The sequence below is a fragment of the Periplaneta americana genome, chromosome 2, assembly GCF_040183065.1.
Source record: "Periplaneta americana isolate PAMFEO1 chromosome 2, P.americana_PAMFEO1_priV1, whole genome shotgun sequence".
Lineage (NCBI taxonomy): Eukaryota > Metazoa > Arthropoda > Insecta > Blattodea > Blattidae > Periplaneta > Periplaneta americana.
The window spans coordinates 35243021-35270690 of record NC_091118.1 but is presented as its reverse complement, the minus strand read 5'-3'; the positions used below and the strand labels follow the sequence as shown (position 1 = coordinate 35270690).

General features: G+C 35.0%; 1 protein-coding gene across 1 annotated transcript; it reads left to right on the top strand.

Moving 5' to 3' along the window:
* The first annotated feature begins 382 nt into the window (after positions 1-382).
* On the top strand, positions 383-27670 carry LOC138695260 (uncharacterized). Its single transcript, XM_069819702.1, has 6 exons — positions 383-436; positions 6923-7038; positions 14351-14472; positions 19326-19432; positions 23220-23315; positions 27480-27670. Exons 1-6 carry the CDS (start codon positions 430-432, stop codon positions 27623-27625), a joined length of 594 nt encoding a protein of 197 aa, XP_069675803.1. The 5' UTR covers positions 383-429; the 3' UTR covers positions 27626-27670.

The window sequence follows — 27670 nt, the reverse complement described above, 5'->3', positions numbered from 1 at the left end:
TTGCAAGTTGAGGTTACTTACCTAGTGGCGAAGAATTTAATGAGGTCGTCACAACCAAATGCGCACTTTCAAGAAATATCATTTTAACTAGCCAGATACAGATATCTGGGTAGTTAAAATTTTAACTACCCAGATATAGATATTTGGGTAGTTAAAATATATCTTGTATGGCAATGTATGAAAATATCATGTTCCGATTACACTTTTCAATTAGTTTTCCCACAGGTGATAAAGAAAATTTATTATAATTTTTAAAGGTATAAACCAGTGTAAGGACAAAGACCTACCCACACTATCTGCTCTATGACGCAATAACCTGGCCTTGAGTGAGTTTCAGATTTGTATAAAATACCGTGTGGATCAAATCAACGCAAAGTTCTCTGGAAGATCTAGCCTATAGCTCAGAAGTACTGTAGACTGCAATACGTCATGCTTGGTAAGACAAGTTGATTTCAGTTTCTGAATTCAAATATTCGTAGTTATGGTATACAAACTTTTTCAATCAGTTGTGTAGAACATCAAAGATTAAAAAAAAAATTAATTAGGGGACTTCGGTTCCAGGATTAACGTAAAACAATGTTGAATATTAGGTTTTGTGTTAAAACAGCTTGTCTTGACAATAAACTTATATCTTTATCAAAACCTGACATATTATTTATTTACATAACCTATAGTATTTATGTTTTTCATGAGTTACATCTGTGAGTTCAGGAGGACCGTGAATTGGTTGTACAGGGACATCATTTTATTTTTACTTGCATTTTTATTGTACCTGCATTTCTGAATGTACTTCACTCTCACCCCTTCACTAATGTCCTTGCTCCCGTCAGACACACAAACTTACGGCCGCTGTTGCATTCGAAGTCTTCAAGCAGTGAAGTAAACACTGCAGTGTATAGTGTGTTTCATAAATATGATTGCGTTTTCTATAGAAGAAAGAATCTATATTAATAATATCGTACTAAAAAATTATATTCAAGAAACGATAAATTCAATTTCAGAGAATATGCTTCAAAATGTTTTTAATAATATGTGTACTGAATTGAAGCCTGCATTGTAATGAACGGCAACCATTTTCAGCAACTTGTTTAAAAATTCAGATTAGCTTTTTTTGAATTGAGGTGGATAGAAGTAAAGGAATGCTAGTGACATTTGTATAACATGAGTTAAGTGCATCCAGTGTAAGCAAAAGTATCTAAAATTTTAGTGGCAAAGGGATATTTTAATCGCATCACACATTAAAATTTAAATAAAAAATTTCACCGATTTTACGAAAGCTTAAATATTTAAACCCCATTTTCTCCAAAGTAACTTAAGTGCACTTACAGCCCTTTACTTATGACCCCCTCAATTTAGATGCACTCTCTATATTGTATGATAACATCAATAATTAATATGCTAAATAAAGTAGACATTACATAACGAACATAGCCGCCTGAAAAGTTGAGTTTTTGAAAAAAAAAAATGTTACTACTCTACTGTATTTTGATAAATTCCGTAAAAGTGATGATCAAACTGAAAATCGTAATATCGTATTTCCCTACAACATAAATGGATACACTACTTTTCTCTCCTCCTATACCTAGTAAAATGATTTGTTTACATATTGCACTAGTAACATCAAACTCCTGTAATGGAAGGGGGCAACAGTGTTTCCGAGTATAGCCAGGTTAATGTTAAAAATGTTGGTAAAAATAAAGTGATGTCCCTGTACTTAAGATGTTCGTATGGTAGCTGAAGTATGAAACACAATCCATACAGGATAACGTGTCCATATTGCGGCCAAATACATTTCCATGCAAGAATTAGATCTAGTTGTTCCTTGGTCGAGATCAGAAAGGAAGCAAGTTCAAAGGTACCTTTCATACACTGACCCGGTTCTGCACAATAATAATAATAATAATAATAATAATAATAATAATAATAATCATCATCATCATCATCCTTGCATGTATTGGGCCTAGTGGCCCGTTACGATCTCTTGCCAACGCTTGAACGGTCTGCCCAAGGATCTCTTGCCCACAGGATGGTAATTTAAAATTTGGCGTGGAATTCTAGAACGAGGCATTCTGATGACATGTGATCTCCAGTTTTGTCTGTATTTCTGTAGGTATTCCGTAATCGGTTCAATCTGCAGATCCTTCATAATGTCAAAATTTTTAATGTGATCCATTCTCGTGTATCCCGCTGTACGACGCATAAATCTCATTTCTGCCGCCGTTAATCTTAGTGAATCAATATTACGAATCGTCCACGCTTCACTACCAAAACAGAGTATAGGTCTGGCCAATGTTTTATAAATTCTGGTGCGCGTGTGTTTTTGTACCAAGGTTGGTTTGAATATCTGATTAATTATCCCCATTGCTCTGTTGAATTTAATAATTTTCTCATTCAAATCCTTTTCTTCTTCATATGAAATTTGGTAACCGAGTTAACTAAAATTTTTGACTCGTTCGAGATCTTATTATTGATGCATATTTTGCTACGGACTGGTTCCTTTCCTAAAAAGCCATCACTTTAGATTTGTCAGTTGAAATTTCCATATTGAAACTTTCTGCCATTTGATTAAAGTTGTAAACCAAACGTTGTAAATTATCTTCTGAAATTGCCATAAACACAATATCATCAGCAAATAATAAGGTATCTATTTGGGACAAACGACTTATCGGTATACTTCCATGTGGTTTCAATCTCCATTCCTTAATAATGTGATTCATACATATTATAAATAATAGAGGAGATAAACTACAACCCTGTCTCACTCCTTGATTTATTCGTTTCCGTTCTGAATATTTGTTTTCAATCCTAACCTGTATATGATTATTATTATAAATATTGTAAATAGCTGTTATTAATTGATTTGGAATACCATCATGTGCTAAAATATTCAATAATTTGTTTCTGTCTACTCTGTCGAAGGCTTTCTTCATATCAATAAATGCCAGGTGGGTTTCAATATTAAATTCTCTATGTTTTTCGATCAAAAGCTTTAGTGTAAAATATCCATCTGATAATAATAATAATAATAATAATAATAATAATAATAATAATAATAATAATAATAATAATAATAATAATAATAATTAGCGGAAAGCGCGAAACTTCACCAGAAAGTAAAGAAGATCTAGAAATTTATATGAACAAAAACTTAAGTTTGAATACACAGATCACACACACATGTAAAAGAATTTCTATGAAAATTAACACACTGAAAAGTATCCGAAATTTCCTTGGATTGGCACTTGAGAAGAATCAAGTACAGTCGCTCTTGATGCTTCATTTTGATTATTATGATACTCTCTCTTCACTGATCTTAACATGAAACTGACAGAAAGAATGTAGCGTGGTCATATTGCACTGAGTCCTTCTCTTCAATATTTTTCAGAACTCTCATCCTAGGTATTAGCTTCTCATTTTCAGAATTAGTCCTCATATTATGAAATATATTCTCGTTCATAACGCATGATCACACTCTTCATTCCTAAACATAGAAAGTTCTTGTGGTTATCTTTCACCGTTTCTGCAGCTATCTCTGGAACTCTCTACTACAGCATGTTTGAGACTGTAAGACATTATAAAGTAACAATATACAGGGTGAACCAGAAGTCTACAGACAAATTTTCACAGGTTGTTCAAGGATGTTGGCTGAGTGTTTTGTTATAAGGAACCTATGGTCTCCGGTTACTTATTAGTGAGTAATGTATTGTTGATGTGTTTACTTGTAGCATGTCGTTTGGACGGTGATAAGAGGAATTCTGATTGATTACAAGAAAAATTTTAAAAGATAATCAACGAAGTTGTGAAGTAGCCTATGTACTGTAATACAAACGATACAAAAATTACATGAGTAATGAAACAAACCGTAGAGCAAAACTCATACTTGTTTGTTAAATACTTCACTGTACAGCACACTATGTACTCTCCACTTCGTTTAAAGCAGCTAATCAAAATGTCAACCTCCATGATTTCTATAAACTGTACAGCGAAGCACCATGGACTATTGCAAACGCTCTAGCATCTAAGGCCGATTGGCGCACCTTTTCAGCCCTGCGAGAATCCTTGCAACCAGATCCATTTCAGTGTCGATTGGAATCTGAGATATCTTTTTGTGAGAGTGAGTTCATAATCACGAGACAGATCGAAGCAGATAACTTTCTGCGGCAGTGAGTACAAAAACATCACGAGTTAGATCGAAACAGATAACGTTCTGCGAGAGTGAGTTCATAAACAACCACGAGATAGTTCGAAGCAGATAGATAACTTTCTTGTGGGAGTGAATTCATAATCATCACGAGACAGATCGAAACAGGCGGATAACTTTGTGCGGGAGTGAGTTCATAAACAACACGGGACTGACCTCATGGTTACTAACTTGGATATTACCCTCGTTAGGACAGAGTTTATATGCAGTTTTCCTACAATTATTATTATTATTATTATTATTATTATTATTATTATTATTATTATTACCATTATATTATTATCATTAGTAAAAATATTTATTCACACAAACCACGAAAACCAATAGCGGTAACTAGTCCAACTTAAACAGTATAATGGAGGTTTTAAATTTTATTATAAGCATGACAACATTTGGAAAGTTGGAAATATATTTAAATATAGAGTTATGGAGGTGATATTCCAGGGATGTCAAGGTCAGAAGCACGTACTCGATTCTTCGTGCTATAAAGCACTGAGTAGTTGGAATGAATCTATTCTGCAGGCAGTAGCGGTGATTAAGAAGGGGTGAGCAAAATTAACTCTATTGGCCTACCACTGCGTGATGAATTAAACTGCTTTTAAGCGATAGATATTGTGTTACATTCATATAAGACAACAAGAAGTCAAGGTATGTTTTGCAGCATGTACCTTTCTAATAAATGAAATTAATTATAAAATGGTAGAATTTAATAATAAACAGATTCTTCTTAACTTATACAGTTTCAGATAATAACTAGGATCGAAGTAATTGTTATATAGTTATCGAATAATGCAATTAGCACATAAACGCTGCGTTTGTGTTTTAAACTAATAAAAAAGGAAAAGAAATCACAGGACATTCTGGATATGGTAAAATGCAATAATAAGGCTACAACAAATAATAAACATACGTATATTCTCTTTAACTTAAGCAGTTTTAGACAATAAGGTCTATCTAATTAATTGCTATGTAACTATTACATAATCATAATTATTACATGAAAATAACACTTCTAGAAACAAATGTAATTTCTGAATTGTCGCCTAACTCAGAAGTGTATTTTTTGCTTTTTACCGACACCAGCCTTCTTAGATTGGGCGCATATTATCATATGATAATCCTCATTAGAGTCTTGGTTTTTTAGGTTTACAGTGAGAAAAATTGCTCACATACGTACGTACTGCCAAATATAAAAATATAAAAATAAACTGCGCCACAAATCATACCCCCGAATATAGTATATCAGGATTTAAAGCTATGTAAAACGTGAGAAGAACTGTAAGATCATAAAGTGTATTTGCTGCTGCATCATTGACGAAGTCCTGAATTGGCAAACATCCCAAGTGCATTGAAGTATTTTTTTTTTTCAGGACAGCAAAGAAACTATATATTATAGGTTTGCAATATAAGAATACCTATTGTATAATTAAGAAACACAGGCCTAGACACGGACTTGGGATATTCTTTTTTACAGGATTGTAGTCTATGCGAAACACATGTCAGGCAAAAAAAAAAAAATCGAATTCGATGAGAATATTATTTTGTATTATTTTTTTGGTAGTGATATCAATTCTGTATTTTTCTATTTTAGGCTTTCTTTTATTTATTTTATATTCATTTTGAGTTCGTGGTACAATACCACGTTTTTGTTATAACAAATTGATGTATTTGGCTTGGAAAGGATTTTTAGTACATTTTTGTTGTACCTTGTGTATCAGGGTTTATTAAATTATGTTATAAATTTTTTGTTTCCCGATTTTGAAGGATCTAATAGTGCAATTTCTACATCAAAGATTAGGAAGATTACTGCGATTAAGAAGAATCGTAGTGAGAATGGTAATCGTAACAAGTCTACGCTATTAGCAACATACCCTTTTGTTTGTACTTCATCCTTTAAACTAAATGCAATACACTGAGAAAGAAGCTCTACACACATGTACATATATATTTACTACTATTTAATGTCAATAAAAACACACAATATGAATATATCATTCTGTAGATCAACTAATAATTTCAGGCGTTTGATACTGCATTTCTTTGTAACTAAATAATTTCCAGATACCAAACAAAAAGCATCACCTCATCTTTCACTCACATACGAAGTCAAGAGTCCAGTCAGCCTGAAAGTTACTGAACGACTTCATCGTCAATGTGTAATGTACAACCCTTGTGTTCACCAGTGATTTGTACCTGCGTGCCCTACGTGCTCTGAGACACGTTTGCGCTCTCGTTGACATCATTGTGATATTCAATAAAATGTAAATTTATTAGATGTACTCTATCGTGAGAAAACTGATGTTTATTATATCTGGGTTTATTTATAATTAGGTTACCGTGTTCCTCATTGATTTGTGGAAACAATTAGGAATCACTAGCCACAGTACACAATAAAATAGGCAATTGCAATCGACAATGGCTCTGTTTGGCTGCAATTCAACGGCTTCTTACACGTCATTGGCGAATTGGTGCTTGGGCGAAATAGTCAATGAAACAATATTATTCACAGGAAAACCAATGTTTTTTTTTTCTCATTGTATGGAAAGATATGTTTTCAGTATTCCTGATATATTGGAAAATTGGCCTTTGCTAAGTCGTCTGACTGTGGACAACGATGTCTCCTGTTTTGATAGAATTTTTTCACATTCATTAACTACATATCAATATGCCTCGAGATTATACATTGCATGAATACTTACAATGTGTGAAATTTCTTTACAGGTGCGAGAGTATCACTCCTGATTTTGTTCTTGTCGAGTTTCTATCGAGATTTGGAAACGAAAGATGTAAAATGTGACATTGGAGCACCTCCCAAGAAAGATTTCTTTCTCGAAAATGTACGTAGAACGCCGTTGTAATCAATTTATCTAATTTAACGAACCTGAAACAAACAGTTTTAAAAGTATGTAGGATTTGAGGCTTTCTCAGCGTTGGTTCGCTAATATGTTTTCGCGGGATATCAGCCGAGTTAAAATTTTGGAATGTTCCAAGCTTTCAACTGCTATCTTTGCAGTCATCTTCAGAGATGCTGCAGAGATAACAGTTGAATGCTTGGAACATTCCAAAATTTTAACTCGGCTGATATCCCGCGAAAACACATTAGCGAGTTTTAAAAGTATCCTTAGCCTTGGTAACTTTTTCCTGTAGATAGGCTATATGTCCCCTATTAGAAATATTCTCTTGTGTTCTCCGCCCAAAGACAATTCATATTAAAAATGTCGGCAGGAAATGCCTTCGCATCAGTTTTTTCGGAACAAGGAAGGAATAATATTGTAATAATAACGTAGAACATGATAGATCTGTGATGGGAGCATATTATTCTTCATTATTAACTTAGCTTCCAGAAATATTGTTGAGGAACTTCGTGATAAAATTTAAAAAAATTATCACCCGTTCACAAGGCCCTCACTCAAATGCAGAAAATTTATGAGGTTGACTTTGAATTGATTGATCAACCGCCATATTCCCCTCAACCCACCAGCTCAGTCTATTATTTATAGTAGTGTGCAAATAAATGAGAACATCCTCTTAGGGCTGATTTCACCAACATGTTATTAATTCACAATTAACTAATTGTAATTTCACATAAATACGAAAACATATTACTATATAATTAGTTTGCACTTCATGAAACTAATAGGCATTTAAAACAAAGTCAATGAATTTAATTCTCAATTAAGTGATCACAGCCTTCGAAATCATAGCAAAATAATAATTTCGAAGGCCATATACCTTGTTAATGTAAGCAATGACGTTTATAGTGAGAACATTTGTTATATTACGAAGTTAAAATGATGTCATAAACAGAGGTAACTTCACTAGTTACTTATCAGATAAGTTCGTATAAGTTATCTTTTTGGCACGAGTGTAAAGCTTTACCTCGTTTCACAAACGTTACACTTGTGCCAAACAAATAACTTTACGAAGTATTTCATACAATGTATTTTTCTACTACATCTCTGGAACCTAAAAATGATCAATCTTACCAGACAATATGTGTAGACTATTCCAAACTTCAATAATAATAATCTCATCAGCAAAGCTCACTTTGCAAATCCACTGAATCTATTAACTCTCAGACCTTGCATATCGCGCTGGAACTCTCTAAGGCCCAATTGTATAAACCCCCTGACTAAAGATAAACTTTGATCGAAGATCGGAAAGTGAACCGAGTTCAGACACTGCGATCAAATTACCTTGGTTCAAATGCAATCTAAGTTCACGTGAAAAGAATTTGGCAACATCGCATAAACAGGTGAAATACGTGATGCACGGACCAAGTTATACAGGTTTGTTCAGTGTTGCCAATCTAGCGACTTTAACTCTTTTTCAACAACAATTTCTTTTAACTTTTATATTGCTTAAATAGGGATTTAGTGACCTTTTTAGCACCCCATAGTGACAAAATTTAATCTTTCTTTGTTGATAATGAGAAATCTAGCGACTTTACAACTACTTTTTGGCGACTTTCCGTACACTTTGTTGGAGACACTGTTTTTTTTTTTTTTGTGCAATGTAAATAATGGCGGACAATAAGAAGAAGGTTGACTGTTCTCCAAGTTGTTATCATGTTATGGTGTTTGATACTGCTAAACATAATAAAGCTTTATAAAACGACAATTTTCGTTTAGTAATACAGTTAATTGAAAATTTATTAATGTACCTATCATATCCATTAATGTTGTTATTAACATATTGTAATTATAGGTTAAGTTATTTGATACTGCTGAACACGCTAGAGCCTTATAAAATATAAGATTGTTTGTTTTTAAGGCAAGAAATTGAAAGATATATATATATATATATATATATATATATATATATATATATAACTGTACCTATCATATCTATTTATATTAATAATAATGAATATATTATTTGCACAATCTGTCACTCGTATATTTCAAACAGAAAATGAATAACTGAACTTGGATCATCTAACTTAATCGGAGAAATTTCTTTAGTCAAAGTTGACTTTAGTTTGAGACAAATTAATCTCAGATTAGACTTTATACAACACAAAATTCCAAGTTCAGCTGAAACAAGGATCAATTTAACCTCTGATCTAAGAATAAATGGTTTATACAATCGGGCCTAAGTATAGTAGAACAGTAACGTTAGCTATATCGATGAAGTTTTCTAAGTGTATCCGACTAGACGACGTTACCTATACCAACCGAGTTTTCTGAGTGTATCAGAGTAGTCGACGTTTCCTATATCCCTAGAGTTTCCCGAGTGATCGGCTTAGCTCACGGCACTTCCCCCTCTCCGCACTACCCACAATTCCTGCTGGCAAATAGGACAATAAGGAAAATGCATACGGAAGAGTCACGGTGCTATAGTAAGTTGTTTGACTGGCTGAGCCGTCGTACACGGTTCACAATATATTTAATTATTGAGAACTGCTTGATAGTTCCAACCTGAAATTTTCAGTATGTAATGAGACAATACGCGTGGCTAACATGTATGTTTTTGAATAATTTGAAAATTGAATAATTTCAAGGGAAAAATTGTTCCGGGGCCGGGTATCGATTCCGGGACCTCTGGTTGAACGTACCAGCGCTCTTACCAACTGAGCTACCCGGGAACTCCACCCGACACCGTCTCAACTTTTCCCTTTATATCCACACAACTCGCGTGGGCTGACGAAACGCCAGGGACCCACAACAAGTGCACACAATCTCTGTGTGACTTGGAATTGTGGTTTTCTGTTAACGGGTAGCTCAGTGGTAGAGCGCTGTACGTTCAACCAGAGGTCCCGGGATCGATACCCGGCCCCGGAACAATTTTTCCCTTGAAATTATTTAAATCTGCTTTACAGGGAGCTTCACCTGAAAGACTAGATTTGCATAATATATACGTTACTGTGTTCGTTAACAGAAAACCACAGAGATTGTGTGCACTCGTTGTGGGTCTCTGGCGTTTCGTCAGCCCACGCGAGTTGTGTGGATATAAAGGGAAAAGTTGAGACGGTGTCGGGTGGAGTTCCCGGGTAGCCCAGTGGTAGAGCGCTGGTACGTTCAACCAGAGGTCTCGGGATCGATACCCGGCCCCGGAACAATTTTTCCCTTGAAATTATTCAAATCTGCTTTACAGGGAGCTTCACCTGAAAGACTAGATTTGCATAATTTGAAAATTGTTCTTTTTGAGAAATTGAAGGTTAAATATAACAATGAATGACCTTCAAACTTACTTGAAGTTAACAGTATTTTTAATATAAAAATAAAGTTTGTTTCATGAGCTTTAAAATGAGATCAAACACAACACTCTATATTCAACACCATGAGTTATTTCAATTTCAAGATTAAGTTTTCTTCCTTTGCTGGGTAATTTTCGGCGTTGGACGTCGGACTCATTTGGTCATCATTAATTCACATATCATCATCCATACAATAGCCGGGTTGAGTTTACGGTGAGGCATGCTGTACTTGTAGAAAAGCTCGGCTATTGTGTTTACCACAATAAACACAATAAGCCTGCAGTGCAAATCTTCGGGTCCCTCTTCCTTACAAAGAAAAAAAATGTTGCTTTTCTAAAATGAAATTCTAATTTTTACAAAAAAATTTAAAGCGATATTGCAAAACAAGTTCTCGACACATAGATTCAATATTTTATACATTTAATTAACTTTAAATACTAGCTTCGGTTTTGCAAACTTTTATAAAAATTAAACAGGGTTATGTTGTAGCCTGTGTTGATTTGACATGGAATGACTCAGATATGAATGTTAAATTTGTTACTTATTTGTGTTACGTGTAATATTTAAGTAATGAAATATCGAGGCAATGCATTAATTTCTTACTGAAATAACTTTCGACATTGAATATTACACTTTCTTTGGCAATGCATAAAATGAATATCAGTGCATAAAGTGATTACTTAATTTTTTACGCACTAGTGCTTTAAAGGCTCACTTTAGGCAATGGTAACAACTGGTAAAATGCAACTTTACGCACTATCGTAGAAAAGCATATGAAAATCATCGAAAAAAAAAAAGTTTGGGCAGGATTTAGAAGAAAAGAGAAAAGATTGGAATTAAGTAGAAATAGAATTCAATGCAAAAGAAGCTCATACCAATGCCTTCAGTTATACTGAAGACAAAAAGGGATAAAATGAAAGTAGGTACAAGGAAATTTGCAACAAGCAAAATGGAAATACTTCATGGATTTGCGCCATTCCAGTGCCTTCAAATATAACATTAGGAACATTACATCCAATTGCCGTATTTTAGGCAACCGAAGATTGATTAAACGTTTCTTCAATAAATGTATCATTTGAATAATATTATGAAGTGCTCAACTATCACTTCGAAATTCTAATTACGTTCTGCACTATTCAAAATACACAAAGCTTATGTTTTGCTTAGTATAAACCGCATTTGCATAGGATAAACTAGGGTCTGTTGGACAGTCGGGCATGTTGGACACTCCGTACTTTAACGTGTTACCACGTCACTTGTGGGCACCACTTTCTGCCAGAAGTCAATGACGGAAGTAGCCCCACTCGTGGCTACTTCCGTCATTAACTTCTAGCTGAATGTGCCCACAACTGGCGTGGTAACACGTTAAAGTACGGAGTGTCCAGCATGCCCGACTGTCCAACAGACCCTAGTTTCCCCTTTCTTCTTCGTCCATTGTATTAAAATAATCTTCTATTTCGGAATTTATTCTCGCTCATCTTGGCGAGAAATCATCATTTCAAAATATCACGTCCATCATTATCCTCGCCATGATGCAAATATCGTTAATGTAGGATTCAGTATTTAAACGACCAAAATTGGTCAATTAAATGTAGTTTAATGAGAGCTCAGAGCCTAATTCTTATTAATGAAATGCATTGTCACTTCAATTGTTAATTAAGAAGATTTTAAGTAACAATTGAAGTTAAATAAGTTTGGTGAAATCGGCCCTTAGAAATTTTAATTTTTTATGGTTCTTAACATTACAGATCACCTGATTTATACATCCAAATTAGTACAGCTGCTCTATAAATAATTGTTGAAACATTTTAAAATTCAGTTAGGTTAAATAGTTAATGGAGAAGTTTTAAAATAATTTCTGTATTGTAGTGCAGTGTATTGAATTTTTGAAAATTACGCCTTTTTGTTCAAGAACATTATTCTCCCCCAAAAAAGCAGGGTTGCCAGATTCTCTCGTCAGGAATCCTGGATAGGTGGTCATACTCCGTACCTTAACGTGACTACACATTTGAATTAATTCAATTTGCAATACAATTGATTTAATTCGTTTTATGCACTTCAAGCAATTATATAGCATATAAACTTTCAAATTTAATATATTTTTGCCACATTATGAAAATTAATTTAAATTAATTATTGATAAAGTCTGGAAAAAATAATCATAATACAGCTTGATCTATACGGAAAAAATTAATGACACAGTGTTTAAATCCTATTAATAATGCTTCAACTTCCAAAGAGAGTAAAGTATAAAAATAGGATCTATTGTGTAATACCTACAGCAATACATACTACAGAAGGCGCCAGGAGACTTTGACGACGACGTTGAACATAGGTTGGACACGGCCTTGAAAAAAGTAATAAGAAATTTCGAAAATTCTTCACAGGTACATAAAAAGTTTCAGCGTTTCTCCTCATGGTCAATGTACGTAAATGTATATAAAGAATGGAAAACAGCAAAGAGAGATAATTCTCTTTTACTTAGAAAATCGAAAGATTATTCAAGAGTAACTATTTTTCACCTGAAAGTGTTCATATAGAATGAGTCAATAGTTCGTCGACTAATTCTTTAAGATTGTCGTAAATAAATATGGTCCCGAAAGAAACAAAATTTAACAGACCTTATGATTAAAGAAGACTTTGACAAAGAAATTATAATTATATAAAGTTGTCAGAAAAACAATGGAAAAATAAATAAAAGCAGTAAATTTATTTATTTATAAAACAATAATGGTAATATAATTATTATATTACCGGTTCTGTATGGTTGCGAAACTTGGACTCTCACTTTGAGGAGAGGAGCAGAGGTTAAGGGTATTTGAGAATAAGGTGCGTAGGAAAATATTTAGGGCTAAGAAGGATGAAGTTATAGGAGAATGGAGAAAGTTACACAACGCAGAACTGCACGCATTGTATTCTTCACCTGACATAATTAGGAACATTGCATCCAGATGTTTGATATGGGCAGAGCATGTAGCTCGTAGGGGCGAATTCAGAAATGCATATAGAGAGTTAGTTGGAGAATGGAGGGAAAAAGACCTTTGGGGTGCCCGAAACGTAGATGGGAGGATAATATTATAATGGATTTGAGGGAGGTGGGATATTATTGTAGAGATTGGAATACTCTTGCTCAGGACAGGGACCGATGGCGGGCTTATGTGATGGCGACAATGAACCTCCGGGTTCCTAAAAAGCCAGTAAGTAAGTAAGTAAGTAAGTAAGTAAGTAAATAAGTAAGTAAGTAAGTAAACAATCTATGTTAAATTATGTAAATACAAATGAAAACGTTTATAACTAATATTCATAAGTAAATGCAATTAAAAATGGACAATTATTAAATTACAACTTTGTTAATTTTTCTTGATATTTCCTTTAATTTCAAGTTTAAATTTCACTGTATGTTTATTTAAAGGATCAGGATATTGAGATATGAAATTATTATGTAGCTTTAAGTCATGTTTGATACCAGCAGCCGATAAACTTTTCGACTCCGTGAAATGAAGTACGTATTTTCCTTCTATAATTATGCCAGTATGTGTTGAAATTTTCTTTTTTCGTTCGAAAGATTAATAATGGATGTTGTATATCTGTTTGAACTTAAAATATTAAATTGCGAGTAAAAAATTTAGTAAGATAATCAACAGATTTTAGACATATTTTGATTATTCTCTTTTATAGTAATTCCTGTAGCTTTCTTATGGATTTAGAAACACTGCCCCAAGCGACAATATCATAACGAAATATCGATTGCTCCAATGAGAAATAAATAAATAAATAAATAAATAAAAAATATTTGCCCTAATGAGAACTTATGAACGTATCATAATGTATCTATGTACGCTTCTGTGCAATTTAGTACACAATAGTGTAACATGTTTGTAAATTTTAATACTGTGATTATAGTCAAGATATATGGCATTGTGTGATTAATATCTACATTTTTGTTTCAGCTCAGTACGGGCATATCAAAGTATTACTACACTACGCTGACAAACTCAAAAATATTCACCGACAGTTTCTGCTTGTTAGAAGACAATTTCTTCATTCCTCGTTATAAGGCTGTTTCACGACCGTGAGTCAATTATACAGTGATAAGTACAACAAACCATTTCATATCTAACTCTTATTACCAGAGACCGTAATCTTAGCCACTCTTCTTTGAAGTTAAGTGAGTATGGAGCTTATGCAATGACTAGGCTTCGTAATTCAGCTACCTGTGAGCTGGAATAAAGTTGCCTATTTCGAAGTATATGTGACGTTACAGCACAGGTACTTTCGTATATAAAATAAAGTCGGGATAGTGAGTTATCAGTGCTGTTCTGATATTAGTATTATTAACTGAGTAATATAATTATTATCTTTCTGGCTGATTGAAGATTCGTTGCAAAGGTAAAATGCCTCAGGGAAGACGCTCAAACCTGTAATGTTGCAGGGCATAGCTGAGAAATATTGAACTGATATTTTTACTGTTAATATTGAGAACATTAACTATAAAGCGTGTAAAGTTGAAATAAAAAAAGAGTCCACACCTGTGGAGTAACGGTTAGCGCGTCTGGCCGCGAAACCAGTTGGTCCGGGTTCGAATCCCGGCCGCGGCAAATTACCTGGCTGAAGTTTTTTCCGGGATTTTCCCTCAACCCAATATGAGCAAATGCTGGATAACTTTCTGTGTTGGACCCTGGACTCATTTCACCAGCATTATCACCTTCATCTCATTCAGACGTTAAATAACCTAAGATGTTGATAAAGCGTCGTAAAATAACCTACTTAAAAATAATAAATAAAATAGAAAAAAAGTGCATATAATGGCTTTGCAATATCAAAAGGCACAGAAAATTTGTTGAACGTAATTCAAAAGAGCCAATATCAACAAAATCTGAAAATTACCAAGATATTACTTCCACTTGTAGCATGGATTTATGATAGTCAGCACCAATACCCGATTACTTATGTACTTATAAATGCCTTTTAAGGAACCCGCAGGTTCATTGCCGTCCTCATATAAGCCCGCCATCGGTCCCTATCCTGTTCAAGATTAATCCAGTCTCTATCATCATATCCCACCTCCCTCAAATCTATTCTTATTTCTTTGGTGTGGTCGTGCCAGAGAATCAGTCCCATTCCGAGGCTTTGTATGGATTCGTAACAAGCTGTTTTTTACGGTGATGGGTTGTCAGCCCTTCGCCCAATCCCCAGGCTGGAAGACCACCCCTTATCCGCTGTCCACGACTGCTTATTCAATATATTCGCAGCTACCCTCCATATCTGGAGGCCGTCTCCTCTCTCCGCAACCTTAGGACTCGCCATGCCGTGGCGATACATCGGATAAATGCTCAATAAAGCGCAAAATTTAAAACAAGGATTCAGCACACTGAATAATGCTGTATTAAATGGTAAAAGAAATATTGTAACTGGACATTATCGGATCTACTGAAATTCACATTATTTGGAGAGCTTTAAGTTTTTTCAATTGTAAAACCGGACTACAAGAAGAAATAGTAATATACGTTACAAGAGCGGTATGTTGACGTTTTCATGGTCGAGGAAAAGATTGAAAAAGCGAAACGTAGTTGAGCTTTTTTAATTTCCGAGAACATGAAAACAAACATACCGCTCGTGTATCGTACATTATTTTGTGCGAAGATCGTTTATTACATACCTGAAAGACGAATTTCTAATTAGTTGCAATGAAATCTCCATGTTGGTTTCTGTTTAATGACGGCAACTTCGGAAAACCAAAATATCTTTCTTCAACATTGTTGCTATAAAAGGTTTTCTGTGTTTACTATACTCCAGCAGGCCGTGATATACGTCTGTCTTTTTTTTCCCCCCAGTCTATAAATGCGAACTTAAAACAAACGGTAAGGTTATGTAATGATTTATTTTTCATTTTATTATTTTAACAATATTATTTATATAACATATTGCAGTAATAACATCGGCATCTGGAATCTTGTTGATTTTTTCACGGCTTCCTTAATGTTACTTGTATCAGGAATGCAATAAGTTTCGTGGAGTAGTAGACTTTACTTAATTTTTGCAAATATTTAAAAACAATAATTAACATTGCAATTTAGGTGAAATTGCAGTGGTAAGTTTCCAATTTATAATTATTACTATGTTAAACGTCTCTAAAAATAATATGTTAAAAGCCTAAGCAGTAAAATGAATGTCGCGCTTAAGCGGTAAGAAGAGGGAAATTGTTATGTGTGTTACGTTGGGAATACTGAATGTGGTATTTCACACTTACCGCGTATTGGTTCTGTGCGGAAAACAAGCAAATACGCACGATCTCGCACAAAATACTTTACAAACTTGAAATTGAAGTTACATTGGTAAGTCATTAGTAAGAACGTACAGCAGGCTAGCTATATGAACAGATTCCATATCTCAAAACACAATAAATCACTAATAATTGGCTGTTTTTCAGCCACATAATAAGTCTTCCTGTATACAACTGAACATACCCTTCTAAAAATAGCTTACCGCTGATTAAACAGTAAAAGCTATTCCTCACATTCTCCAAATGTTAAAGAACATGAATTCATATTCACCTATTACTAACTAAACAAGTCAAAAATTGATTTTTGCCCCCCTAGATTGGGAAAATTGCACACTGTGCGTCGTGTGAGTGTTTCGACTGTAAGCCAATCACGGGTATGACAGCCACGTCCTTCTGTTTACGTCAGGATTATATTAACAGCTGAAGATTATACAGTAGTCTATTCATTAAAATCTCGAAATCTATATTTTTCGGGTCAAAGTTGTATCCGCACTAACATACGGACTATGGGTCATATGGGAGTATTTATGCTGCAAACAGCTACGAGAGGTCGAGAGTTTGAAGCCTAGGTTCTTGAAGTGGGTGCGAGGGGTCTCAAAATTCGCCTTATCACGTTACGTGTACGTAATGGTAAGAGAAACTTTCCTGGTAGAAGATCTCAGACTACAAATTGCTCTTGCCATTCACACCAGCATGCGAAGAACTACTACGGGAGCTGAGAAGGAAGAGAGGAGTCTATTAGCGACAGTTTCTACAACACGGATGCCATGCTAAACAGAGAATGGATGCGAGCAGAGTACGAGCTCAGACACATTGCAACAAGATTTGCGATTCATGGATTTCACCACCGAATATGTATCAGGAAATTCTTCCATCAGCCCAGCCATGAGTGTAGATGTGTATTGTGTAACAATCAGTGTGATACGTACTACAGAGTGATTTATATAGAACTAACACATTTCTTTCATTAATTGTTTCAAAACGAATTGTGCTAGCGACAACTTATTTATTATACCTAAAATGTAGAGGAATTTTGGGAGATTATTTACCTCTGTAGCAAATGTTGAAAATGTCCTCCATACTGCATAAGGCACAACTCAACACGTCGTTCCATGTTACTGACCACTCGTTGGAGGACTCTGTTGTCAATAGCTTGAATCTCCTGTGTGATGTTGTGCTTCAGATCGTCCAATGTCTGGGGACGTGTGGCGTAAACCCTGTCTTTTAAGTAACCCCATAGAAAGAAGTCCGGCGTTGTCAAATCCGGAGATCTCGGTGGCCACAGGTTCCTGGAAATTATTCGGTCGTCAAAGAAACTTGCAATTATCCTTATCTGGTTCCTATAGCTGATGAACAACCGTAGCCCTATATGACTTTAGGCCTGCACTTTTCGCAGCTCTCTGACACATTGAGTAGGTGTACCCTGTCTCCTGCGACAAACGTCTTAATGGTTTTTTGGGTGACTGCTCCAGTCGTGCTCTTACGTCAACAACAACCGTGGGAAGCCTAGATGAACGATGCTTGCCCTTTTCACTCACCAGAAATCCAGTTGTTTCCAATTTGTTTACTAGTCCCAGTATTGTGTTTCTTTTGGGAAGATTACGAACACCAAATTCTCTCTGGTATGCCCTTTGAGTAGTTGTAATTGAATTCGTAATCCAGTATTGCTTCATAAGGAGGAGTCGTTGATTTAATGTGTACTGCATTTTCACGTTGACACAAAATGTCGAAAACAGCTGCCAACAATAGGAATAAAACATAAACATCTGCGCATTTAGTGCTGCCAACAATAGGAATAAAACATAAACATCTGCGCATCCAGTGACAAGGAATCGAAACTCCAGAACATTCTGCTTAATTTGGTGCTAAAATTGGGTCAGTGCTGCCAACAATAGGAATAAAACATAAACATCTGAGCATCTAGTGACAAGGAATCGAAACTCCAAAACATTCTGCTTAATTTGGTGCTAAAATTGGGTCATTGAATGAATTTCCAACGGAATAATTAAAGAAAGAAATGTGTCAGTTCTATATAAATCACTCTGTAGTACCATGCTTTGGAATGCAACAAGAGAACAGCATCTCTGGTTCAATTGTCTAGTTTCTAACGGAGAATAATGGACTAGTGTGGGATTTACCCAGAACGCTTTACCTACTAGTGTTTAACATCATGCCAATTGGGCGCTTTATTTTGAATCTCCACCATTTTAGGTATGAAATCAAAACGAGAAAAGAAGTTCGAATATAAAGATAAGATCTGTTACAATTTTGTGTTATTTTACGACGCTTTATCAACTGCTATGGTTAAATAGCGTCTGAATGAACTGAAGATGATAATGCCAGCGAAATGATTCTAGGGTCCAACGCCAAAAATAATGCTCTTATTCGGTTGAGAGAAAACCTCCGAATAAACCTCAACCAGATAACTTTGTCCCAATCAGGATTTGAACCCGGGCCCCTCGTAGAGATTAGATCCTGAATTCTTACATATAGGCCCACTTGTCTGTGCTGTAACCTTCTGATTAAAATACGAGTTCTTACCTTGGAGGAAACAACTTTTGAGTTTACCTTGATTTTGTATGAATGCAAGTATATCTCAGAAATATATGCTTGGATGTTTCAATGGTTTTATGTTTGTTTAGGAATAGCTTCGGCGAAAAAAAGAGTCGGATACTGATAATGGGAGCCAGAAATACATACTACAAGGATGATAAACTGGCTATGGATTACATACCTGATGATAATACAAGTAAGAGTGCCAAATTATTAGAACCGAAGTACAAAGATCATCTTTATTGAACTTCCTCATTATTCCATTTGGAATAGTATTATTATTATTATTATTATTATTATTATTATTATTATTATCATTATTATTACTATTATTATTACATTATTATTATTATTATTATTATTATTATTATTATTATTATTAGTCTTTGTCTTAATCATCGTAATGAATAAATTAGATACAATTAATTCTTCTTGAATTTATTTTCGCTCACTCAGATGTCTAAATCGATAAATAATTGTGACAGTTATGAAATAATACAGAATTCAATGTAGAGTGTAAGGCTTAGAATTACAGTGTATTCAACTCGTCTCCCTGGCGACGTTCATGGGTAGGTGACGAAGAAATAGATCGCGTTATTCTACATTTAACTCCACAGCAGACACGCAGTTACTTAGCATACAGGTCAATTGATTATTAGTTTACAGTCCGATAAATTGATAAATCTCATTTAAAGTACATTTATGAATTTTACAGTAGTTCAGGGCGGTGGTGCTTAAATATACCACCCCACAAGTCACACTATCACTAAAAAATTTATATATAAACTTAGAGACAATTACAAGGACAGAAACTGCAAACATTACGACAAACAAAACTTCTGAGTGTGAATATCAATCTCTGCAAGGTGTTGGGAATGTGTGAAGCATACCACTTTGAACAACACCTTTAACAGAGGTAGTATTCAGTACCGGTATGAAAGTATAATTGAAGATCATCCCGAAAAAAAGATGTAATATCAAATATTGGAGTATATGACTTTGGTAGAAAAGGTAATTTTGAAGCATTTATTTACGACAATAAATTATTTGATTAAATTGGTAAACGAACTTTTGTCCTTAATTAGTCAAGTTGTTGTGCTAACAAATAATAGGTCTAATGAATTAAGAAAAAATGTATTATTTAACGACGCTCGCAACTGCCGAGGTTATATCAGCGTTACCGGTGTGTCCGAATTTCGTCCCCCACACTTAACCATCGACCTGGGACGTGATCGAACACGCAACCTCATCGGGAACAGAAGACTAGCACTCTACCGACTGCGCCACCCAGGCCGACAAATCTAATGAAATATTCTCCTGAAATTATTTTCCTTTCTCCTGAAACATGAATTATAGTTTTCTTGATTACAGACTTATTTGGGGAACTCAATTATGTGTATCCTATTATTAATCAGAGTTATCAGATTAAAAATATGCGGGAGGTTACGAATCGATAAAAACGATTCTACGACTGGAGCCAAGTTCAAGGCTCTATAAAGCCTGTCCCGAAATTCGTGCTCATAGACTATATCATGTCACTCCTGAGATGAAAATTTTCGTGACACAATTTTGTGCAAGAAATTTTTAATTGCACAATTCGGCAACACTGGAAAATATAGAATGTCTTAGTAATGCACTCTAATACGAGTATAATGATTACCGTGTTTATCGCTGTAGCTAAAACCAATTAAATGACAAGAAATTTATAAACAATAATTTATTATGATTTTTTGAAGAAGCATAATGCAACAGAAAATTACTGTGTATATTACAGAAAGAGAAAAAAATAGAAAGTATAAAAGATAAAAACAGACAGGAGGTTTGAACTAGAGATGGGTAAAAAATAACACAACAGTTATTTTGGAACTGTTCCGGTCTCGGAACTGTTGCAAAAATGAACAGTAGGTCGGAACCTCCTGTTCCGAAATAACAGTGTTCCGACTCCGAGCTGCTCACTTGCCCAGCTGTTGCGGGCTCGCAGTACCGCGTTGCACAAGGTATGTTCCGACTCCGAGATAACAGTCGGAACGTCGGAGCTTGTTCCGATGAACCAACGACAGCTGCAGTTACGCTGTTCTCGTTGTTCTTTATGTTATACTTGGAACTTCGTTGGATGAAGTTGGTACTTGAAACTCTCACGTGGTTGGAGGGGGGCGCATGGAAATTGAAATCCTTGCGGTGGCGCGAACTTTAATATCAACATTTGTAAGACTGGCCAATCATCTGTAATGTTATAGTAAGTATTTAATAATCTGTAATATTCATTCCCGCTTTATGGTTTATTTCACCATTAGTTGACTAATTCTGTTTTATAAACATTCTACAAAGTCATAAAGTACGCATACTATTATTAATTCATTGATCAGCTGATTTTATACAAAGGTTAAAGTCGTAAATGGTAATGAGTGGTTTAGTTACAATGTCTGTATGTCGTTTGTTGAGGTTAAGTCTGACAAGCACAAGTTTTTGTGCTATCTTCTCTGTTATCAAAGAACGACAAAAATGTTGTAGCATTATTTGTTGGAAACTACCCATATAAGTACTGATTTGGAGAGCGAGGTTTAATGCGAAGTTTAAATTACACTTTGGTAAAGATGCGATTCCAACATTTTACTAACCCACTGCGGGGTTTCCAGGTTTCAGTACTGCCAATATATATCTTTTTTATTTATGAAATTGTAATATATATTATTATTATTATAACTGTGCATTAAGAAAAGTAAAAATAAAAATTAATGATTTGTTTTTTTTTTATTATGTAATAGAGAGAACAGAAATTACATACCATATGTTTTAAATGTTATGTTATTTTTTTTTTTTAGTCGGCTACCATGTACGAAAACAAAGTGTTGTATTCTGTCCTTGTAGTCAACAGCTGTGTAATTACTAACATTAAGCTTTTGAGTTCTGTCCGCATGCACAGCAATTTTCCAAAATCGATTCGAATGTGCATTGCAGTGCCATCTATAGATAAGAATGTGTACTATGTCATGCCTATGAGTGCTCCAGTGTGAGCAGCATGGTGAAGAGGGAAGGTGAACGACTCAACGACTCCGACTCATCACCACTGGTGACTGTTATTTCGGAACTGTTATTTGGAACATAGTATTTTTTCGGAACCGGAACAGTCGGAACTGTTCCGGGAAAAGAACAACTTCGCCCATCACTAGTTTGAACCTAGAACATTTAGTTCTAAAGCAACGTACGGTTAGCTAGATTAGATCGCGGGAGTAACATCTAATTGCAAAATACATTGTTGCCACATTGTGCACAGTCTGGACTTAAAAATCGAATTTTGGGTATTTTTTAATTTTACATTTGGTGTTTTTGTTATGTGTTCTGTCGATATGAGAAAGGATTCAATCGAATTCGATTTGTAAATGTGTTTAAAATGATATTTCTTAAATGTTTAACAAGTTTGTCCCCTGACTCTTACAGCAAACTTTATAAAATCTTGAAATTGTTATAGTTTATTGGTCTTATACCCGCCAATGATTCCAAATGCCAGTCTTATTTTTGAAGTACTCGTAATATCAGACATATGGTTTTCTAAATTTAAAATTTATTTAGAGTTAAGAATGTCAAATTTCAAAATTAGATATGTATCTATAATTAAACTTGGAATGTAAAAGAATACCTGGAACTGTTTACGTGACTTTAAAACATGTCCAAAGATTATGGTTTTCATTTCAAATTTTCTTTCGAAATTGGGGGTCAATGTAGTCTGTGTATGCGAATTTTGGAACATTCTGTATTATAAGACTGAAATGTTTTGTTTTAATTATTGCAAGCAGGTAGTGTTTCAAAAAATAACTCAAATAATTTAAAAATGTATTTCTTATATCAGTTTCTTAAATTCCTATCTAATTAGAACTAATATACTCGTATATGTAAGTAGTGTACTGCTTTGAGGGTAAATTATTAGGTCTACACATCTAACAAAATATAATTACGGTAATTTGCCTATTTTACCTTGATTTCAGAATTCTTTACAGTATTGAGTGGTAATTACACTGTACTAGCAACGGACCACTGGAGCTATTTAATACTGGGTGCTTGCCTTGAACACTTCGAAAAACGTGAGTAAATTAAACACAATTCCGAAAATGTGCCTAAACAAATATTTCAGAGAGAATACGAGCTAAAAGATTCTTTGATGAACCATGAATGCAGAAAGTACAGGCACAATAGTATAATTTCAAACTTTCAATTCATTCATTCATGGTATCATTCATATTTTTCTGCCCAAGGGCAGGTATTTCACTCCAAACCCAGTATTCTCCAATTTTTCCTATTTTCTGTCTTCCTCTTTGCTTCCTTGTATGATCCACATAAGCTTATCTTATGTCATCTATCATCTGATATCTTCTCCTGCCCCGAACTCTTCTGCCGTTCACCTTTCTTCCAGTCCATCCAACAGTAGACAGTTTCTTCTCCAGTGACCCAGTCAATTCCTTTTCCTCTTCCTGATCATTTTCAGCATCATTCTTTCTTCACCCACTCTTTCCAACATAGACTCATTTCTTATTTTTTCTGTCCACTTCACATGTTTCATCCTTCTCCATATCCACATTTCAAATGCTTCTATTCGCTTCTCTTCACTTCGTCGTGATGTCCATGTTTCTGCTCCTTACAATGCCACACTCCACACAAAGCACTTCAATAGTCTCTTCCTCAGATCTCTCTCCAGAGGCCCGCAGAAGATGTTCCTTTTTCTATTAAAAGCTTCCGGCTGACTTTCTCCACCGGACTCCATGGAATGTAGTTAAGCGACGTTGGATGGCTTCTGCAATGGCACCCGAGGCGGACCTACTCGGGGGAGGAGTTTCGCCTCGGACCGACAGGGGGGCCTTGAGGGAATCTGCCGAAGCAGGAATGGTATATGGATTCTGTCTGCTGTAAGGACCGGTCGTTAAGGGAGTCATGTGGTTAAAGTGGTGCGCGTAGGGGATCTGTGGCACGCAACTCATTCCATGTCGAGGGTTAGCGCAATAGATCTCAATAGGTCGCATTGCTGGGCCATCCGTGCTCCCTCAGTTAAATTCAATTCCATTCCTTTTGACTTCCTGACAGCAGTTCAAGTTACTACTTATATTACAGTACATCCCAAGTATTTGAAGCTGTCCACTTGTTTTACAGCCTCATTTAGAATTCGCACGTTTTGTTTCTTCATTCTTCTCTCTATGGCCACGGATTTTGTCTTATTTGAATTTATCTTCATTCCATACTGCTCACAGCTGTCATTTAGCTCCAGCAGCATATCCCTTAGTATCATATTCTCTTCTGCTAACAACGCCATATCATCTGCAAATCTCATGCACTTTATTCTTCTACCTCCTACTGTCACTCCTCCCATGTTCTGAAAACAGTTCTTCACTAAATACTCGAAGTATATGTTGAATAGGATAAGTGATAAAGGACATCCTTGACGTACTCCTCTCCCAATATCACTTCCTTCAGACATTTCTTCTCATATCCTGATGACTCGTTGTTACTTAACAGCCTCCTCTCTTTATAATCCAGATCTATTTTCTTCAGGTTCCTCATAACTTTAACTTTCAATTTGGAAATACTATTTAATTTGAGTTCAGTGGTATAATAGTAATGATTACTGGCTCGTTGGGAGGAATTTTATGTAATTCCGTAACTTAACTCAATTTTCTAGAAAAACGCTAACCTACAACATTCCGAGGAAGAGGTAGTAGTCTCTTTCATTCCTTACATAACTCAAAGCATCGTTTAACGATATCTAAAAAAATGAGGTATGCATAGCTGTGCCTAGGAGTATCCTGCTTCTTCAAGTTTGTTATTGTTACAACTCGCCGTTGATGTTTAGTGAAAGTGCTTGGAAGGCGCAGGATTAACCGTTTGAGACAGATCTTTCAAAATGTGTACATATATCATGCTGCATACAAAGTGCTCCTTTAGAAAACATTTCATCTCATTTGGTCCAACATTATATATGAATTAATAGCTTTGTAAGTTGAAATTGTACATTATTTTGATATATATGAAAATTAGAAATTTATTCTTTGAAGAGGTGGAAAAATTCAAATATCTTATAGCAACAGTAACAAATATAAATTACACTCGGGAGAAAATTAAACGCAGGATAAATATGGGAAATACCTATTATTATTCGGTTGAGAAGCATTTGTCATCTAGTCTGCTGTCAAAAAAACTGAAAGTTAGAATTTGTAGAAAAGTTATATTACCGGTACTCCTGTATGATTGTGAAACTTGGACTATCATTTTGGGTGAAGAACAGAGGCTAAAGTTGTTTGGGAATAAGGTGCTTAGGAAAACATTTGGGGCTAAGAGGGATGAAGTTACAGGAGAATGGAGAAAGTTACACACCACAAACTGCACGCATTGTATTCTTCACCTGACATAATTAGGAGCATTAAATCCAGACGTTTGAGATGGACAGGGCATGTAGCAGGTATGGACGAATTCAGAAATGCATATAGAGTGTTAGTCGGAAGACCGGAGGGGAAAAGGCTTTTGCGGAGACCGAGGCATAGATGGAAGGATAATATTAAAATGGATTTGAGAGAGGTGATATGATGCTAGGGACTGGATTAATCTTACTCAGGATAGGGACCAATGGCGGGCTTATGTGAGGGCAGAAATGAACTTCCTGGTTCTCTGAAAGCCATTTTTAAGTTGAAAGTACACTATTTTGAAGAAAACACCAACCATATTTCTCGTATAATAATAAACTTCTTAGCATAAAATTTTCTGCATCCTAATTTTAAAAAAAACTGAAACATAACTCGCTATATCATGTTTCAGTTTATTCCTCAAGTGCTAAAAGTTATCTTGTATAGTCAAATAATTTAGAGGTGAACGAAAGACAGAATAGCTTACAAAATAATCAGATCGCTCACATGACAAATAAATTATACACACTGCTGTCTGATGTTCAAGTAAGATGAGAAAATTTGATTTTTTTTTAAATTCAAATATTATCGTTTTGTGTAATACAATTGTGTCATTAACTTTGCCAAATGTTTTTGAAAAGTGCATCTAAATTACATCTCTTTTTATGTCCAAAGGCAAGGCTTCACTTTGTAAAATTTAAAATTTTGCGAAATTTCCTCCCCAAAATTCGTTGTATAGTTCCATAAAACTACATGAATTGATCCATGTTGTCTTCTATTTTGTGGTAATTTCCGTATGTTATACTGTAACATAGGCATATAGTGTATTCAATTGTTCTATAATTTTGTTAAGGCATTTAGTGTATTCAATTGTTCTACAGAGTGATTTATATAGAACTGACACATTTCTTTCATTAATTGTTTCAAAATGAATTGTGCTAGCGACAACTTATTACACCTAAAATGTAGAGGAATTTTGGGAGATTAAGTAACCCCATAGAAAGAAGTCCGGCGTTGTCAAATCCGGAGATCTCGGTCGTCAAAGAAACTTGCAATTACTGTAGTTCCATGGATTCATTTGATGTATGGCATGTAGCGCCATCTTGCTCAAAATATCCTTGACTCAGCTCTACATCTTCCAGTTGCTCAACAAACTCAAAGACAAACATCTTAATGATTTTTTGGGTGACTGCTCCAGTCGTGCTCTTACGTCAACAACAACCGTGGGAAGCCTAGATGAACGATGCTTGCGCTTTTCACTCACCAGAGATCCAGTTGTTTCCAATTTGTTTACCAGTCCCAGTATTGTGTTTCTTTTGGGAGGATTGCGAACACCAAATTCTCTCTGGTATGCCCTTTGAGTAGCTGTAATTGAATTCGTAATCCAGTATTGCTTCACAAGGAAGAGTCGTTGATTTAATGTTGACACAAAATGTCGAAAACAGCTGCCAACAATAGGAATAAAACATAAACATCTGCGCATCTAGTGATGCCAACAATAGGAATAAAACATAAACATCTGCGCATCTAGTGACAAGGAATCGAAACTCCAGAACATTCTGCTTAATTTGGTGCTAAAATTGGGTCAGTGCTGCCAACAATAGGAATAAAACATAACCATCTGCGCATATAATGACAAGGAATCGAAACTCCAGAACATTCTGCTTAATTTGGTGCTAAAATTGGGTCACTGAATGAATTTCCAACGGAATAATTAAAGAAAGAAATGTGTCAGTTTTATATAAATTACTCTGTATAATTTTGTTATTCATATAATTAAGTCTTATTGGCTGGAATCCTTCCTTCATTAAATCCGTAATATTACAATTTATTTATTTAATATTTGTGTTCACTTTTCAGCTTTTATTAGAGTTCTGACTAATAGTGAGTGGTTAAGCGATTACACTGAAAGAAATATGAGAAAAGAACTGAAGAGTTTGGGACTCGACGAAAGTAAATTCATGCGCATCAACCGCACAAATTGTCCGTTTCTAAGTACTCGTTAAACAAGCAGTGTTGTAACACATCTTGTAAAATAAAACAATGTATAT

Bases quoted from the DNA above. Each gene is read 5' to 3' on its own strand.
- LOC138695260 (XM_069819702.1), top strand. The intron at 14,473-19,325 runs GTGAGTCAATTA...ATGTTTGTTTAG, and splicing joins TATAAGGCTGTTTCACGACC to GAATAGCTTCGGCGAAAAAA. The intron at 23,316-27,479 runs GTGAGTAAATTA...TTCACTTTTCAG, and splicing joins CCTTGAACACTTCGAAAAAC to CTTTTATTAGAGTTCTGACT.